Source organism: Aulonocara stuartgranti (genome assembly GCF_965226115.1).
Source record: "Aulonocara stuartgranti genome assembly, chromosome: 14".
NCBI classification, from domain to species: Eukaryota; Metazoa; Chordata; class Actinopteri; order Cichliformes; family Cichlidae; genus Aulonocara; species Aulonocara stuartgranti.
In genome coordinates this window covers 14,825,733-14,844,490 of record NC_138950.1, presented here as the reverse complement: position 1 = coordinate 14,844,490, position 18,758 = coordinate 14,825,733, and the positions used below count along the sequence as shown (strand labels likewise).

Here is an 18,758-nt window from a genome sequence, read left to right as displayed (position 1 = left end):
CCCTCGAGGACTGGAGTTTGAGACCCCTGCCGTATGGTGTTCATGCTGTTTTCTACCACACAGTTACAGCATGTCTGACTGCCTGTTCAGCATATGCAAAAATATATGATGAGTTTAAGCATGTGATGACTAAGGCCTTCCATTATGGTGTTTGTCATCACATGTCACAGACATCTGGATGATCATTTGGAATAAACAAGAAACTAAAAACTTGTTACTTCATCTTTTATCTTTATTATTATTATTATTATTATTATTATTGTTGTTGTTCTTATTTTACATTTTTCATTGTTAGGCATTAGGTTTATTTGTTGTAGTCCTTTCCAACTTCTTTCCCTCTTCCATGTTACTGTGGCAGCTTGTCAGCATCTATTTGGGTTTGGAAGTGGAACAGAAAGTAAGGAAATCCAAAGTGCCATTAAAACCAGAAGAGGTTCTTATATTTAAGAAGAAGGGATTAATTCAAAAGAAATGGCTTCAATGCCATATTTTATTTAGGAACCCTAGAGAGCACTTTGCAAAATAACACATTCTTATAATTTCACCCTCAGATGAGCCAAGCTACAACTGTCAGGGAAGGTGATGTAGGTACAGAGCATATGACAGTGGTTAAGTTAATGTCTCTTGTCTAGATGAAGGCACAAGAGGGATCAATGGCAAGGCGTAGAGATTCAGTATCTTCAGTCTTCAGTGGACACTCCATTTCTGGCACAAAACACCTGTAAAAGATGGTCGATTTAGGAGGTGACCCGACAACTTCAGCCTGTCAAACATAGTAATGGAGCAGTATGCTTTTAAAAAAAAAAAATCTAATTAAGCATGCACTCAGTACTCTAAGAATTATTATGGTAGTTAAACAGTGATAGTTGTATATCATATTATATCACTTCAAACAGAGGTGATCCAGTAATGCTGCACTAATGAATTATACTAACTATTCACTTTAGCTAATGTTATTAAGTTAGCTAAAGAGTTGGGATGCTGTGTAAGACATAAATAAAGCTAAAACACAAAGGTTTGGACACCGTTTTGCATGTTTCCCTACTTTAGGGGTCTCTGCAAGCATACAGAGGGGGTACTCTGAGAGGGTAGAAGATGACAACTTTGGAATTCTACTAGAAACAGTCGATCATATTTGTTTGTCAAAGCTGAATCCAGGGCAAACTACGCTAAATTAGCGTTTTTAGCTAACAGCTACAATAAGCATAAAAGTTACTGTACGGCTATCATTTGTTAACATGACGCTTGTTCTTATACATGTAATACATTTATTACCAACCTGAGTGAAAGAAATCTCCGTCCCGGGTTTCTCCATGGATCGGGTTTCCTCCAAGGCGTGAGCACCGATAAGCAGAGTTCTGTATAAAATTAATTATTCAAAGTAAGCTCAGGTATGCCGTTCAGCAGGTTAGTTACAGCGCCGGGAGTAGCTTGGGAGAACAAAATGACACAGAAACTGCTTCAGGTTGCTCTTCCAAAATCAACTCAAAGGTTTATTCAGTATACAACAGTTTATATAGAGGAAAAAAAAGGTTCGTGTGTCAGCAGATTCTCAGTTCAAACCGGTACAGACCAAATAAGGAAACGTCTTCCTGCCTTCTGAGCAAAGAAGTATCCTTTGTGTAGTTTATCAGTTCAGCTACAATTTATGATCATTCCAGCAAAATACACTCCTAGACATAGAATACAGAGTTCTTTCATTAGTGAATTCTGAAACAAACCACCTGGCCTTTAACAAGCTCTTTTCTAGGAGATAAAGAAGGGAGGATGGGAGTAAGGAAGTGGTCTCGTCTCTGTGGTATTTTCGACCTTGGGGTACCAGCCTGTGAGTCTTACACATCAATTCTTGGGTCACAGAGAAAGAGAAAAACAACTAGTAAATGGGCCTTATTGAGTAACAGTTTTCCTGTATAATATCACTATAAAACAATATCCATTTGTTAACATGACGCTTGTTCTTATACATGTAATACATTTATTACCAACCTGAGAGTTTATCCGCTGGTCATTCGACATGACGAATGACTTCTGAAGTCTTAATTCTGCTCAAGACGCTATAGATTCCCGTCAGTAACACTTTCGGTCCGCTAGTAAAACGTAGTTCTATTAATCTGCGCTTGAACCGGAACCGGATATAAGTTCCAAAAAACTGAATTTTGGAACTGAAATTGAATTGTAGAACTGAAACTGAATGGTGAGAAGTGAAACTGAAATTATTCGAGAGCTGAATTTTTAAAGGATAAAATGCCGTTTCAAAGCAAATGAATTCATTTTTCAAAATATAAAATTCAATTTCAATTTAGTAATGATCATTTTCAAACCATAAATTGAATTTCAAATTAGACTAATTCAAATTCAGTTTTCAAAAGCATTTATTCAAGTTACAATTCAGATTCAGTCTGAGCAATTCAAATTCAAATTTAACTTATTCAAATTCAGTTTCTGATGGCACAGATTTCTGCCCATAGTCTTGCTCGCGTTTCAAATACCTGTTTCTGGACTGACTCCTAAAGGTGGTACAGAAGAGTGAAACAGAGCCAGAGTGCCGCAATTACAATGATCATAGTGTATGAACGTGTATGTATGTATAAAATACCTTCCATAACGGGTGGGCCATCTGATCCAAACTTTGCATAAACGTGGTTACACATAAAGCATTTGTTAACATCTATAAGTTAAAAAAATATATAAATCTCAATTCATCTGATTTTCATATATATAATGTTCATTTCATCATCATCATCCGCAAATGTGACCTTATGTTCTCTGTTTGTTTTATTCACATCTCAACTACAATGCACATTGTTCATTTGTAACTTAATTTGCATCTGTGAAGTCACCCACTTTGTTAGAGTCAACCTTAAATATGGAATGAAGACTTTGAAAAAGCACTGCAGCACTGGCAAAAACTGCCTGTAGGCTGAGGTTTTGCTAGTCAATATAATGGTAGCAGTCATGGTAGCAGTCATAGTAAAGTTAAATAAAAATTTAGAAACTACATATTCACACAACAATAAACAATGCTGCCCACACATGTACGTTTATTCTATTTTCTTGGCAGCAGTGGAGTGAATCTGCGGAATCTTCGGCCAGTAACACAGGTTCCTTGGGTGGCTGTCACCAGCCTGATGGACCCTGCTTGGATTGCCCTGGTTAACACAAATAAAACTTTCATACTGAAGGATTTTTTCACTTATCATAATCTGGATTTCCTCTGTGTGACAGAAACCTGACTAGGTGACGTTGAGTTTAGCTATTTCTCAGAACTGTTACCGCCAGACCATTCATATTTTAACTCACAGAGGACTACGGGCCAAGGTGGAGGAGTGGTCGCAGTTTATAAAAATACTTTTCTCTCTCGTCAGCTCTCACCTTTCACTTTCTCCAGTTTTCAACTGAATATGTTTTAGCTTGAAGTCATCCTGAATCCTCCCCTAGTTATGCTGCAATAGACGTAGGCTGCCGGGGGATTCCCATGATGCATTGAGTTTTTCCTTTCCAGTCACCTATCTCACTCACTATGTATTAATAGAGCTCTCTGCATTGAATCATATCTGTTATTAACCTCTGTCTCTCTTCCACAGCATGTCTTTTATCCTGTATTCCTTCTCTCACCCCAACCGGTCGCAGCAGATGGCCGCCCCTCCCTGAGCCTGGTTCTGCCGGAGGTTTCTTCCTGTTAAAAGGGAGTTTTTCGTTCCCACTGTCGCTAAAGTGCTTGCTCATAGGGGGTCATATGATTGTTGGGTTTTTCTCTGTATCTATGAAGCGCCTTGAGGCGACTTTTGTTGTGATTTGGTGCTACATAAATAAAATAAAATTGAATTGAATTGAATCGTGTCACTTCTTTAACCTATCCTTTTTGTTTACGGTTCAAAGGAGGACTCAAGCGCAGGACTCCGGGCTCGGATGCACACAAGAAAGGTTTATTTACAATTCACCAGGTGTATATACAAGAAGGTGCGGGAGGAGTGCTATGTACAGCTGAGTGGGGGAAAAGGGGTTCCAGGGAAGTCCAGGGGAACAGCACACGTTCTTCAGATAATCCATACACACGATCACATGCTCTCACTCCAACACTCGCCACTTGGGAATCACATGGGGAGAAATCCAGGGAACTCTGCAGACAGGGAGACGTGATTAAATACGATGCACCAAAAACACACTTAGCTGAACTTGCTGTAGCTTGGCTTTCACTAGCGCGTGGTCGACAACGATCCAGCGACGAACAGCAGTCACTTCAAGGCTTAAATACTGATCATCTCGATGAGACCCAGGTGTCTCATTTCCCGAAGGCGTGGGCCGAGGGCGTGGGCCGAGGGCGTGAACCCACAGTGAGTTCCGCCCCGGCGAGAGAGAAGGGGGGAGAGAGAGTGTTAGAGAGAGAGAAACAGATAGAAAGTGCTGATCAGCGTGCAGCTGACACTTTTTAAAACACATCTTCATCTTGCATTCCAAATAAACTGACATGAGTGCACCTGTGATTGGGAGAAAAATCTCACTCTCAGCACAAGTTCTTAAATCCTTTCAGTGCTTCCTCTGTGCAGAAATACAGTAGCTGCCATTGTATTAAGCGTAAAAAAACTCCAGCATGCTTTATTTCACATTAAATATTGGCAAGATTAGGAGTAAATTGCATATGCCAAACGTTAGTAAATATTGCCCTCCCTATATTTTAGGTCTCAAGAAAGAAACTCCCAGAAATGTGTTTGTGAGATGGTCAGTTGCAAAAATCTCAGAGTTCCTACCGCTTTTCAATGTGCTCTCTTTTTCAGTAGCCAGAGTAGTTTCTTTTCTTTTTTTTCTTTTACACCAAAACTCAGTTTGTATTGGTGCAAAACATCAGTGAATCTGTCTCTTAGTTTCCAACTTTACAATCCCTGAGGCCCTCAGAACCAGATCTGGTCTGGTCCATTGCTGACTTTATGGCTATTTCATTGCGGTGATGTTTTCTATACAGTGCGGTGTTCATATATATAATTGATATAGTTTTAGTCTTCCTGTCTCTGTTTTTAATTATTTCTCTTTTCATCATTTCCTGTTTGATTGTGATATTTGGTTTCACGTATCTTGGTTGTTGCTGTCTTTGTCTTCTCTCCTCTTTTTATGATAGTACTCAGCTCTAATTGTATATTTATATTTGCGTTATCCTTGACCCATCACTGATATTCAATAACAGCAGTGCACTGTCATTTTATTTTATGATAACCTATTTCATGTTATTTTTCATAATTTCTAGACATGTCCTTTTTTATACTTGTACTCATACTGTAAATATTTCTTTTAAAAAAGGCCTAAAAGGAAAATACTATTCAGAAACACAAAAAAGACATCTCTCATATGGTATTTTATTTAGCTTCAAATTCAAATGTGAGTACTTTATTAATTACTCTGAAAAACACTGAAAATACAAAATGCTCATCTTGGATATTTCCCAGTCATGCCTTTCTTAATATTCCTTTCAGGGTGCAGTAAAATAATGTAACATTTGGGGACAAATATACATAGTAACAATCCAAAACTGGATGCTAATATAGCAAATATTTCCACTGCCACAGAAAATTTCCCAGGAGAGCTGACATAAGCTGGAATAAAAGAAATCCACACAGCCCAGAAAATCAGCATGCTGAAGGAGATGAACTTTGCTTCGTTGAATGTGTCCGGTAGCTTTCGTCCAAAGAATGCCAGGAGAAGACAGACAAAGGCCAGTAGGCCAATGTAACCGAGGACCAGATAGAATCCAGGAGGCCATGGCTCTTTACACTCCACAACAATCTAATGATGTTAAAAAGTATGAATACAGAGAGATTTTGTATGAATATTTTTCATTCCTCTCTTTATACATATATCCCTACATATAGATATACACAGTGGCTTGCAAAAATATTCAGCCCCCTTGAACTTTTCCACACTTTGTCACATTACAGGTACAAACATGAATGAATTTTATTGTAATTCTACATGAAATACCAGTACAAAGTGGTGTACACGTGAGAAGTGGAAGGAAAATCATACATGATTCCAAACATTTTTTTACAAATAAATAACTGCAAAGTCGGGTGTGCATGATTATTCAGCCCCCTTTGGTCTGAGTGCAGTCAGTTGCCCATAGACATTGCCTGATGAGTGCTAATGACTAAATAGAGTGCACCTGTGTGTAATCTAATGTCAGTACAAATACAGCTGCTCTTTGACGGCCTCAGAGGTTGTCTAAGAGAATATTGGGAGCAACAACACCATAAAGTCCAAAGAACACACAAGACAGGTCAGGGATAGAGTTACTGAGAAATTTAAAGCAGGCTTAGGCTACAAATAGATTTCCCAAGCCTTGAACATCCCACGGAGCACTGGTCAAGCGATCACTCAGAAATGGAAGGAGTATGGCACAACTGTAAACCTACCAAGACAAGGCCGTCCACCTAAACTCACAGGCAGAACAAGGAGAGCGCTGATCCGAAATGCAGCCAAGAGGCCCATGGTGATTCTGGACGAGCTGCAGAGATCTACAGCTCAGGTGGGGGAATCTGTCCACAGGACAGCTATTAGTCGTGCACTGCACAAAGTTGGCCTTTATGGAAGAATGGCAAGAAGAAAGCCATCGTTAACAGAAAACCATAAGAAGTCCCATTTGCAGTTTGCCAAAAGCCATGTGGGGGACACAGCAAACATGTGGAAGAAGGTGCTCTGGTCAGATGAAACCAAAATGGAACTTTTTGGCCAAAATGCAAAACACTATATGTGGCGGAAAACCAACACTGCACATCACTCTGAACACACCATCCCCACTGTCAAATATGGTGGTGGCAGCATCATGCTCTGGCGATGCTTCTCTTCAGCAGGGACAGGGAAGCTGGTCAGAGTTGATGGGAAGATGGATGGAGCCAAATACAGGGCAATCTTGGAAGAAAACCTCTTGGAGTCTGCAAAAGACTTGAGACTGGGGTGAAGGTTCACCTTCCAGCGGGACAACGACCCTAAACATAAATCCAGGGCAACAATGGAATGGTTTAAAACAAAACATATCCATGTGTTAGAATGGCCCAGTCAAAGTCCAGATCTAAATCCAATCGAGAATCTGTGGCAAGATCTGAAAACTGCTGTTCACAAACGCGGTCCATCTAATCTGACTGAGCTGGAGCTGTTTTGCAAAGAAGAATGGGCAAGGATTTCAGTCTCTAGATATGCAAAGCTGGTAGAGACATACCCTAAAAGACTGGCAGCTGTAATTGCAGCAAAAGGTGGTTCTACAAAGTATTGACTCAGGGGGCTGAATAATTACGCACACCCCACTTTGCAGTTATTTATTTGTAAATAATGTTTGGAATCATGTATGATTTTCGTTCCACTTCTCACGTGTACACCACTTTGTATTGGTCTTTCACGTGGAATTCCAATAAAATTGATTCATGTTTGTGGCTGTAATGTGACAAAATGTGGAAAAGTTCAAGGAGGCCGAATACATTTGCAAGACATTTTCATCTTTTCTGATGGTTTATGGCAACTAAATCAAGAAAAGAAATTACAGAAGTCATATTTTCAGTATTTAATACTCACTTTTCCAGTTAAAGCTTGGTAGTTTGGGTTCCTGAATGGAAAGGGAGGTGCTCCCAACACCCAGCCAGAACAGAGACAAATCTGAGGGGAGGATAGGATAATAGAAGAATACCAGAAACACACAAACTGATCTTTAAATGACAGTGACTGTTCGTCCTACCTGAGGAGCTGTCGCACAGATGATCAGAATCCTCTGCTGGGATGTACCAAACAGCTTCCGACCCCTGGAACCAGGTACATTAGTCCGGAAAGCCAGGAGGACCACAATGGTCTTAACAAGGAGGCAGGACAAACACAGGACAAAGCTGATCCCAAATGCTGCCTGGCGGAGCCTACATGTCCACCAAGATGGCTGACCAATGAACACCAGAGAACACAGGAAACAGAGCTTGAGTGACAGGAGAAGCAAGAAACTTATTTCTGAATTGTTGGCCTTGACGATGGGTGTAAAGCGGAAACTGTGAAACACAATGGTGATGATGGTGGTCAGTAAGAATCCCAACAGGGTGAGTGCAACCAGGATGATTCCCATGGTGTCATAGAAAGAGAGGAATTCTTCTTCCCCTGCAACACATTTCACTTTTTCTTTGTCTGACCAGAAGTACTCAGGACATTTTGTGCACTCAGTGGAACCTTTGGGAACACAAAACGTAACTATATGTGTGTAAACATTATGGAAGTTTTCCTTGCATATCAACATATCTTGATGGTTCTCCAAGTGTCCATCTTTAAATTCAATGACCTTCTTCATTGCACTACATAATAATTTATTTATTTATCTTCTTTAAAAAAATAATAATAAATAACATATATGGGCTACCAGTCTGGTTGCTGATCTCTCCATCTGCACAGGGCAAACAATCAAAGCAGCATTTGGGCTCTCCTTGGCGTGTGGCCTGCCTGCTGCCAGGGGGACATGGAGCACTACACTGAGATACAGGAACCTGAACAAGGAACAGAGAAAAGTAAAATAGCCATCAATATGTTGTTTCTGCTATTTAAGATAGTGTATCAAGTTAATTTGAACAGTTTCATAACAAATACGTGGAGGATAACTATGACCTACCTGTAACTGTCCTTTTGTCCATACAATGGTGTTCTTTTTTATTTGCAACTGCTCTCTTTGTGGTGCTGAACCATCATATGTTCCAACTTTGATAAATCTAGCACAAAGTAGCATAAAATATTTCAAAAGGCCAAAGAATTTATGTATTGTAGCATTTTATCAAAAATTGCAGTTATCCTAAAATAAATGTAACTATAGTTTATTGTTCATGATTACTTCAACATGCAGTTCATTTGCACTTTAAAGTATTATATCCCACCTGATTTTATCCCTGCTGTCCTTCTGCCAGTTAATAATGTCATAAAGCGGGACTGGCTCTCCATTGGAGTCAAAGTATACTTTATCATCAAACTGGTTGGTGAAATTGACCATCTTCAGATATTGAAGAAACTACAAAAAAAAGAGAATTAGAAAAACAAAAGAATGGCAAAAAAACCCCTACACATGAATCCCATGAATGTTGATTTAAATATTTTATAATATTTTCAATTACCTGACCATTTGAAAATGAGCTGTGTTTCTCACACAATCCCCCGCTAGGTCCTGCTGAATCGCAGTTCAAAAAAGTGTGCAGAGCATGGGCAACGGCATACACAGCTTTATACACATTGTAGGATATTCGAACCTGAGATACATCACTATAACTGCTGTCAGTGTTTCTCAAATCCTCTGACCCTGTGCATACAGGCTTTTCAAAAGCATATTCACCATCTTTATAAGCTGACATGTTAAATAAACTTTTTTGTCCCACATTAAATCCGACCATATAAAGAGAATTGTTTTGGAAACCTGAGTTGTAACGAAAACTATCATTAACATTGAAATCATCTGCTTCATAGTCTTTGGCTCTTTGGCTTTCAAACTCCAGCTTACAACCAAAATGTTCTTCCCAGAACATATTGAAAAATTCCATTCCTGGTTTGGGAGAGGGTCGGACATTCAAAAGAAACTCTTTCAAGCCTGGGATGCTGACTCCAGGGAAAGTGAAGCCCAGTGTTCCCTGTAGAATGTCGAGAAACTGGGGTGAGGCCAGTCGGCTCGAGGTCACCCAGGCTTCACTGGCTATCCATTGTATCCCTGTCACATTCCTTTGAGCTAGCTGGGAAATCATAGATAAAATAATGCAGCAATTTTCATGAAAACAATTATGAGCATAATGACACTATATATCACTACTTACTTCTGAGAACAGATTTAGGAGCTTCCCTTCTGTAGCAAACACCACCACAACCCGAGCAGTTGAACTCTCCAGCGTATCTGTCATTTCTTGTATTTCAGCCATTGTGGGCGATGTCGGGATGGTGAGATGAAATGCCACACATCCACCTTGCCTTCCAAACTGATTAGAGAATGCCTGGATGCCATAAAGGCTGTAGTCATCCTGAAATGTATATACAGAAAGCATTTATAAACCATGTTGCTGTCTAAAGCTGTCTTATTGTAGCATTTAAAAAAGTTTTTATCTCACCATAGTTCCTATTGTGCCCACCCAGAACCAGCCTAAAAATGTGACAAGCTTTACGAGACCTCTAACTTGAAAGAGATCACTTGGCACAGTTCTTAAGAATGATGGGTACAAATGCTTATCAGTAAGACAGGTACAGGTGGAAAAATAACTCACCTAGAGAGAAAGTGATTTCTTTCTGTATTATTGAGCTAAAACACAAATCAAATACACAACACTATTAAATAAAGTTGTATAGTATATTACCAGTGGTATGTTGAAAGGGCCAAGTGTGTGAGCGACAGCTCTTGTAGACGAAGAGGGTGCAAGACCAATCACAGCAGGAACCGGAGAATAATACAGACATGTGGAAGACTCTTTCGTCTTTATTTCTTCTCTTGTATTTTCATTTAGGTAATATCCAGTGTTTTTAACACTATTTGAAATTTCATTTCTATTTTTCAATGAGGTCATTATTTCTTTTGTAGTTAGTCTTACAGTCTTTAACCCTTCCCCGTTGATACCATTGTATTCAGTATCTTCTGATCTTTCAACTTTACTGTCGACAGTTTTAGAGTGTCTGAGTAACGAAAAAAGAGCCTGAAGGCCGGTGGGGATATGGTCACAGCAGTCTATGATATGGTAGCCTAGTTTAACACCTGGTAACAGACTTGAATTATGGTTAATTTCCTCCACTGCAAACACCATAGTCATCATCCAGCGAAAGGCTCTTTGATAAAAGCTGTAGATAAGAAAAACTCCATAACATATTTATTCATTTAATAAAATAATATCATTTAAACAGTCTTATAGAAACATGGCAATATGGTCAAAGCTTATGCTTTTTTGACTTTGTGTTACAAGGAAGAAGAAAAAAAAAGCACTATACTACACTCACCTGCTGCATGATGTAATTTGAGGTTTACTGTTGTAGCTGTGCTGTGGCTCAGTGACAACATAATGCAGAGGGAAAAACCCTCCAATCACAACATCCCCATCAGAGTGCAAGGCTGGGAGCTCACTGCCTCCCAGTTTTACACACTGAGATAAACTAGAATCAACACTTCTCGTTCCCCTGATCTTTAAACCATGCATTGGCTCTGTCATCGCAGCTTCTTCTTTTTCCACAACACCTCCCTCCACACTTAGTGACTTAGAAGTGTTAACATCAACGAAGACAATACAAATCGTATTAAAGAAGACATTAAAAAACACCCAAAGAAAATAACCAACAAGAGTTGAATGCATTATTCACGGTAAACTCATAAAAACGTTGTGCTTAAACCAGTGGTCCTCTAGCATAGTGTATGACACCACAGTGAAGTGTTTTAATATATCTGGTGCTTGTGTCATTTTATTGTTTCTTATGAGTCATCATTAGATCACCCAATCACAGCAAAGTGCAACAGGAGAGAGGATAACACTGCTTGAACAAATCGTTAATTTCTTAAGTTGAACCACTGCTTTAAATTCAAGTTTGTTAAGCTGTTTTCCTAGAGTCACACACTTTTCATTACAAAACACAGAAAAGAATAATATTTTTTCATTTCCTCTGATATATTATTATTCTCCTGTGTCTGGTGCTAAAAACCACACAAAACAATGTTGTTGTTCTATAAGCATTAATATTTAAATGTAGTGCTCTGCTGTATAGATAATCATTTCATATTTTCCCTATAGTACGTATTTGTCCTACAGTATAGCCTCACTAGTTCATGCACTGGGTATGTTTAATTTCTATTCGCAGCACAGGCCTCTGCTCACAAAATGTTAAATCCTTCATTATTATATATTTGTCAGAAAACTCATGTGTCATGTCATAGTAAAATATCAATTATTAATGCCTAAATGCTACCCATGCATAGAGTTTTATTTTTTTCTTTCTAGCATTTAAAGCTTTGGTACAGCACTGACCAGTACTGTGTAGGCTCGACAGGAACCAACAGTCTTAAAGTAAGCCTGGCACAGACTGCTGCATGTTTTGCATAGGAGAAATTTGGCTCAAAGGTTTGACAACACCTTGCATTCAGGGGCGATTCTAGGATCAGAGCTTTGGGGGTGCTGAGCACCCAGAGAGCTGCCCAGCCGGTCAAGATACACTTTACTCGTCACAATGAGACTTCTTCCTTGTCTCTGTCAGTCCCTGCATCCTCCCTGTCCTCGTCGTCTGTTGTCTTCGTCTCCGTTATCAGTCATCATAATTTTACCATCTCTGTGCAAGTCTGCAAATTTCTTTATTAAATCATAAGATTCTTAAATTCATCAAGTCTCTCTGTGCCTGGGTCCTCGTCTCAAAACATGACATCACTGTTTTGTGCATTTTAACGCAATTTAATCCCCACATTTGTGAAAGAAATGCAAAACACTTTTTTGAAAAGTCTGTAACAAAACCATCAAATCTGATAAAGGTTATTTAAATGCTGCAAAAGAAGAATGGATTGGAATAAGAAAAGAAAATACATATAGTTCCTTAATTACTGGGGGAAAATTATGAATGATGCTCATAGTGAGTCAAAAGTAAACTGAGTGGATTTTTGGACAGAGATTCAATTTTAATGTGTATGTATAATATAATACAGATGCACAAAAAAACACTTCCAAAACAGAATAAATTATTACAAATAAATTATTACAAAATATTTAAAAAATATATATAAAAATGGAGGCAACTTTGCCTGTGGTAGAATGTATACCATGCATGAAAAAAATCTTTACTGCAGATACTAGTTTTACTAATTTAATAATACTAATTTTGCATTGTAAGATTTATGATTTTCATTTTTTCATAGTGGTACTTAGGAGAGCTTGACATTTTTTATCAGGTGGTACACACTGTAAAAAGTTTGAGAAACACTGATAAGTGTATGTGTGCTTTTGGAAAACATTTAAAGCTGCTGTACAGAATCTTTGAAACAAGCTTAAAACATTTTTAGAATATAAACAGAGCACTCTGCTTCTCTTTACAGCTCCTCACTCCACCAGGGCACCGTTTGGCACTTTCTGATAGTGTGCAAATGTGATCTACGTACTGTGTCAGTCATACAGACAACTGGACAGTCCAAAAGTTGGCCTACCTAAAACTGGCTGAGGTTTTAGTAGAGTTGTGGCTGAACCACATAAAAATATATCATTAATTTTAATCTCCCCAATCAATTATAATGTTATGTTGGAATGTTATGTTAAAAAGGGTCAAAAATGTTTCAACCCAGTTTGTTTAGCAGATTCTGTATAGCAGCTTTAATATAGGGAGGACACAACCTCCAGATTGTGTGAGTAAAATCATTTTTTTTCTCTTTGTCAGTTTAACAGTTTCTGTTTTGCCTGTCACTATTCCCTGTCTGTTTTCTTACCTGGTTTTTCCTGATCTTGCCCTTTCTCCTCACGTTCCCCTCTTTCCTCTCTCCCTCTTTGGACTGACAATCATACACAAATAGATTCAATTAGATGAAAAATTACATTAATATGAAAAAAAATACTATTAAGATCACTAACAAAAAGTCCTCTCTCAGTCTACTTTCAACCAAAAGGCAAATAACCAAACCACACGAACATCTAATAAAAGATATAAACATTGAAACACTGATTTTACACTTTTACCTGAATGTGGCTCCTTTTTTTGAAAAAACTTCCTTATATCCATTATGAACCTGGCTGTCTCTCTGTACACAAACACACACACACACACACACACACACAACAGGAGTTATAAGGTTAATGGGCTGAAGCACCCCCAAAAATGGGCTAAAGTCGCCCCTGCTTGCATCTAAATCACATAAGGTTGGCCTGTGGGTGAGTTGAGGAGGTGTTGGCTCGCCCTGAGTTAAAACATTCAGTGATGGCCAAATATGGAAATATGGAAAACTGATGTAGACCATTTCACTGTCTACATAATTTATACATGCCATGCAATAGCTTTGAGTTGTTGTATAGATGTATAATATCTTAAATGACGGTATTTGTTAATGTTTCTTTGAGTAGTGAAATTGTCAGATTCCATTCACAAGTGTCAGTGTTTGGGCAACAAATTGAGAGAATTGAGTCAAATATAAGATGACCTAAGGGTAACGGTTATTGAGAGAACCCAAAAGCAGCAAACAGATTCCAGAGAATGAATCAGATAGATTGAATGCTTTATTACTAACAATAAGAATTGGGCTTGGTGTCCAGGGGGGTTTGGGGAAAGGGAAAACTCTGTTGTTAAGCAGAGACTAACTAACAGTTAGTAATTATTTCCTGAACATTCGTGAAAAGAAAAAAAACCACATTGGTCCCAGCCATGATTGCAGCATTGTTAGTAAGAAAGAGCTGAGGCCTGTGCTACAGAATTTTGTCTTATTCAGGTAACTTCAGGGTGAACCTTGGTGGAAGGTGGTTTACTTATTACCAGGGTACATGACCATGGTAACTCATGCTGCAAATGTGATCCAGATTAGAGATCAACTCTACTTACTGACAAACCAGTTCTCTGAAAAATAGAATCACAAACCTTGAAGGTCCCTCAGACCGCTCTCTAATGACAGTCTGAGAGATTTTCCAGTAGTGTTTAATGTCTTTGCATTTAGAAGCAGCTTTATCACTTGCTTTTTCTTCTATTGGCTGGGAACTGTCATGGATCGCTGTGTGGCAAGCAGGATGAGGACCCAAAATGCAAACTCACGGACTCAGGGGATAAACTCAAAATCACAGCTGTAATGCTGGAAGGCAGATCACAAGAAATACAAAACTTAAACCGGGAACAATAACTAACACTTGCAGAGAGACACAGGGAAATCCACGCAGCTATGAGGGAGAACGCGACGCCGAACAGAGGGAGACGCAGACAGAAATACACAGAGGGTTAACGAGGAAAGTGGGAACACACGGGGAACACAGCTGACACAGATAACCATAACGAGACAGGGCGGGGTGAACATAACACTGACGGGAGACGGGCAGAGTCAAACAGGAAGTACACAGAGGTTCAGACAGGAGGAGAGAGCACGGGGAGAACAGACATAACAGGCTGGGGAAAACATGGAATAAAACAAGAAAGGAGGGACAAGGGCTCATGAATACATAGAGGGGCACACAGGGGGTGAGAGTCACAAAGGGAAAGCACACAGGGAACAACATAACAGGGCAACTCAGGAAACAGAACCTAAACAGAGAACTGAATACAAAAATGCAAGAGAACTAAGAATACTGGGCCAACACGGCCCAGGACCATGACAGGAACAATTTACAACAATTTTATTGTTATCTTAATCCATATATATAAAGTCTTAATTCTTAATATATGAGCCTAAAACAGAGCATCCCTTTGAAGTTGCTGATTTTAAATTCAATTTGCATGTAAACACATTTTGAAATCAGTTTTTGTATTTATTTTTTAATTAATCTCAGAATGTTAAAGGCAGTGGCTGTAATAATAAAACTGTCATTTCAATGGTTGATCTGATATCCTCGTGTTGGTGTTGTTCCCAGATCATCATACTAAATGTTGTTCCAGGATCAACATTGCAAGTGACCAATCAGAATGTTGTGACGTCATACTTTTGCGACTTCGGGAAAAACCGGCGTAAAACAAAAAACTGTACTAAAGCTGCGTGAAACCGCCTCTGTCCGCCGATCAACGGGCCCTGACCCTAACCCTAACCCTAACCGTAACCCTTTAATAAACAGTAAGCAGAATTGATATTGTCCTTGCAACATTGGAATTTCATAAATGCACGAATGGCTTGGCGCGCAAAAGAATAACGTCACAACAATGTGATTGGTCACTTGCAATGTTGAACCTGGAACAACATTTTCATGATGGTCTGGGAACAACACCAACACGAGGATATCAGATCATCCCTTTTCAATATTCATTTTTTAAATAGAAACTTTTTTCCAGTCTTACGGGTCGAAGAACATTCATTTAGTGCTGTTAATACTAAATTAGAAAACAGTGAATTCGCACTTTGGACTTATTTGGAACAGCTGTGTTACTTTCTTTCTGTATTTTGTGCATCCTTTTCATATTTTTCTAATATTAGAATTTTTTCAGTATTGCTACATTACTACACCCTTTCATGTGAAGTGGTCATGAAGATCATTAACCCTCTCAGGCTCAAATTAAACTTTTTGTTGCTAATGCACAACCAAGTCCTGCAGTGGTACTTCTGAAAAAAACTCATAAAATATGTATGTGGGGTAATCAGGTTGTTAATTTTTAACTGTTGCAAATCGGCAACGCCTGCCTCAAGAGGGTTAAAACAAACTTTACCTGAAACATTAGCAAAGACAAGTGAAAACTGCAAAATTCAATGGGCAGCAACAGCCCATATTCAATTAGAATTTCATTATAAGGTGATGTAAACCAGTCACTTATCGGGCTGTAAATTTTGTTTCACTCTTACATTTACCTTTTGGTGTCAGCAGAAACATTGAAAGAAGAGGATAGATAGGGAGAGAAGTAGAGAGAGAGGATGAAGACAGCAAAAGGAGAGAAAGCAAGAAGAAACAGGTAAGAGTGGCCATGTAGTAAAAGTAAACCAAGCCGAGGTAACTTCTGTTTTACCCACATTCTCTGATGATATCACATTCCAAATAGAAAATATTCATTGATGTGAATGGTAGCATTTAACAGGAATCTTATATCTAAACATGGCTGTATAGGATGTCTGCCACTACATTCGAGTAACAGATCAGACAGATGTCTACTCTTTGATTTTTTTTTTTTCCTGTGTTGATTCTGCACAATACTTACATTCTGGTCAACATTATTGTACCTTTGACTCTGGTTTGATATATATATATATATATATATATATATATATATATATATATATATATACATATATATATACAGTTACAAGTACCTGGGGATCCCGCAGGCAAATGGGAACCATGAAGAGGCCGCTAGAAAGGCTGCAACCACCAAGTACCTGCAGAGGGTCAGGCAAGTCCTGAGGAGTCAGCTGAACGGTAAGAACAATATCCGGGCCATCAACACCTACGCCCTGCCCGTGATCAGGTACCCTGCTGGGGTAACAGGCTGGCCAAAGGAGGAGATAAAAGCCACTGACATAAAGACAAGAAAGCTCCTTACCATGCATGGAGGGTTTCACCCCAAGTCCAGCACCCTGAGGCTGTACGCTAAGTGGAAGGAAGGGGGCCGGGGACTGGTGAGTGTCAGCACCACAGTCCAGGATGAGACAACGAACATCCAAGAATACATTGGGAAGATGGCCCCAACTGACTGAGTGCTCAGTGAATACCTCAGGCAGCAGAAACCCAAGAAAGAGGAGGGAGACGAGGAACCATCATGGAAGGACAGGGCCCTGCACGGTATGTACCACTGGCAGATAGAGGAGGTGGCTGATATCCAGAAATCCTACCAGTGGCTGGACAAAGCTGGACTGAAAGACAGCACAGAGGCACTAATCATGGCAGCACAAGAACAAGCTCTGAGTACAAGATCCATAGAGGCTGGGGTCTATCACACCAGGCAAGACCCCAGGTTCAGGCTGTGTAAAGATGCCCCAGAGACAATCCAGCACATAACAGCAGGGTGCAAGATGCTAGCAGGCAAGGCATACATGGAACGCCATAACCAAGTGGCCGGCATAGTGTACAGGAACATCTGTGCCGAGTATAACCTGGAAGTCCCAAGGTCAAAACGGGAGATGCCCCCAAGGGTGGTGGAGAATGACCGAGCTAAGATCCTGTGGGACTTCCAGATACAGACGGACAAAATGGTGGTGGCTAACCAACCGGACATAGTGGTGGTAGACAAGCAGAAGAAGACGGCCGTAGTGATCGATGTAGCGGTTCCGAATGACAGCAATATCAGGAAGAAGGAACACGAGAAGCTGGAGAAATACCAAGGGCTCAGAGAAGAGCTCGAGAGGATGTGGAGGGTGAAGGTAACAGTGGTCGCTGTGGTAATCGGAGCACTAGGTGCGGTGACTCCCAAGCTAGGCGAGTGGCTCCAGCAGATCCCGGGAACAACATCGGAGTTCTCTGTCCAGAAGAGCGCAGTCCTGGGAACAGCTAAGATACTGCGCAGGACCCTCAAGCTCCCAGGCCTCTGGTAGAGGACCCGAGCTTGAAGGATAAACCGCCCGCAGGGGCGTGCTGGGTGTTTATATATATATATATATATATATATATATATATATATAGAGAGAGAGAGAGAGAGCGAGAGAGAGGGAGAAAAGAAATAGATAAATATAATACAAAACTTTAATATTAGATAAAAATATTTAGGAAAAACAAAATGCAGTTTTTCAATAATGATTTTATTTATTAATGGAAAAAAGTTATGTCTTAATATCATCTGGGGCTGCTTTATGCTTCAGGACCAGGACAATTTCCTGTAATTGTTACTGTAGTTGATGGAACTGTGAATTCTGCTCTCTACCAGAAAATCGGTAGAATGTCTGGCCACGAGTTTATGACCTAAAGCCCAAAAGCTCACTTAGGCTATACCAAAGAACAATGATCATGAACACAACACCAAGTCTACCCCCGAGTGACTCAAAAGACCAAACAAAAGCAAAACATATCTAAAAAATTTGAGTGGCCTAGTCAAAGTCTTGATATAAATTTGAATAAGATGCTTGACATGACATTAAACAGGTTTATGATTTTCATTAAATTTAATTAATCATTTACAAACTAAATTTTGCATTTATTTGGATTATCTTTATCTTATAGCAAAATGTATTT

General features: G+C 39.4%; 1 protein-coding gene across 1 annotated transcript; it reads right to left on the bottom strand.

The window, feature by feature from the left end:
• Nucleotides 1-5,405: 5,405 nt before the first annotated feature.
• On the bottom strand, nt 5,406-10,094 carry LOC309688142 (extracellular calcium-sensing receptor-like). The gene is made up of 8 exons (XM_082503616.1): nt 9,801-10,094; nt 9,114-9,719; nt 8,880-9,010; nt 8,621-8,717; nt 8,375-8,498; nt 7,715-8,187; nt 7,555-7,635; nt 5,406-5,775 (listed from the first exon to the last, which is right to left on the bottom strand). The coding sequence occupies exons 1-8, from the start codon at nt 10,023-10,025 to the stop codon at nt 5,419-5,421; spliced, it is 2,094 nt and encodes a 697-aa protein (XP_082359742.1). The 5' UTR covers nt 10,026-10,094; the 3' UTR covers nt 5,406-5,418.
• Nucleotides 10,095-18,758: the final 8,664 nt, after the last annotated feature.

Coding starts and splice junctions, on each gene's coding strand:
- LOC309688142 (XM_082503616.1), bottom strand. CDS start 10,025: ATGCTTTCTGTATATACATTTCAGGATGACTACAGCCTTTATGGCATC. Junction 8,188..8,374: donor AGAGATCAGCAACCAGACTG/GTAGCCCATATA, acceptor GTGTTCCCAAAG/GTTCCACTGAGTGCACAAAA. Junction 7,636..7,714: donor TCTGTGCGACAGCTCCTCAG/GTAGGACGAACA, acceptor TCCTCCCCTCAG/ATTTGTCTCTGTTCTGGCTG.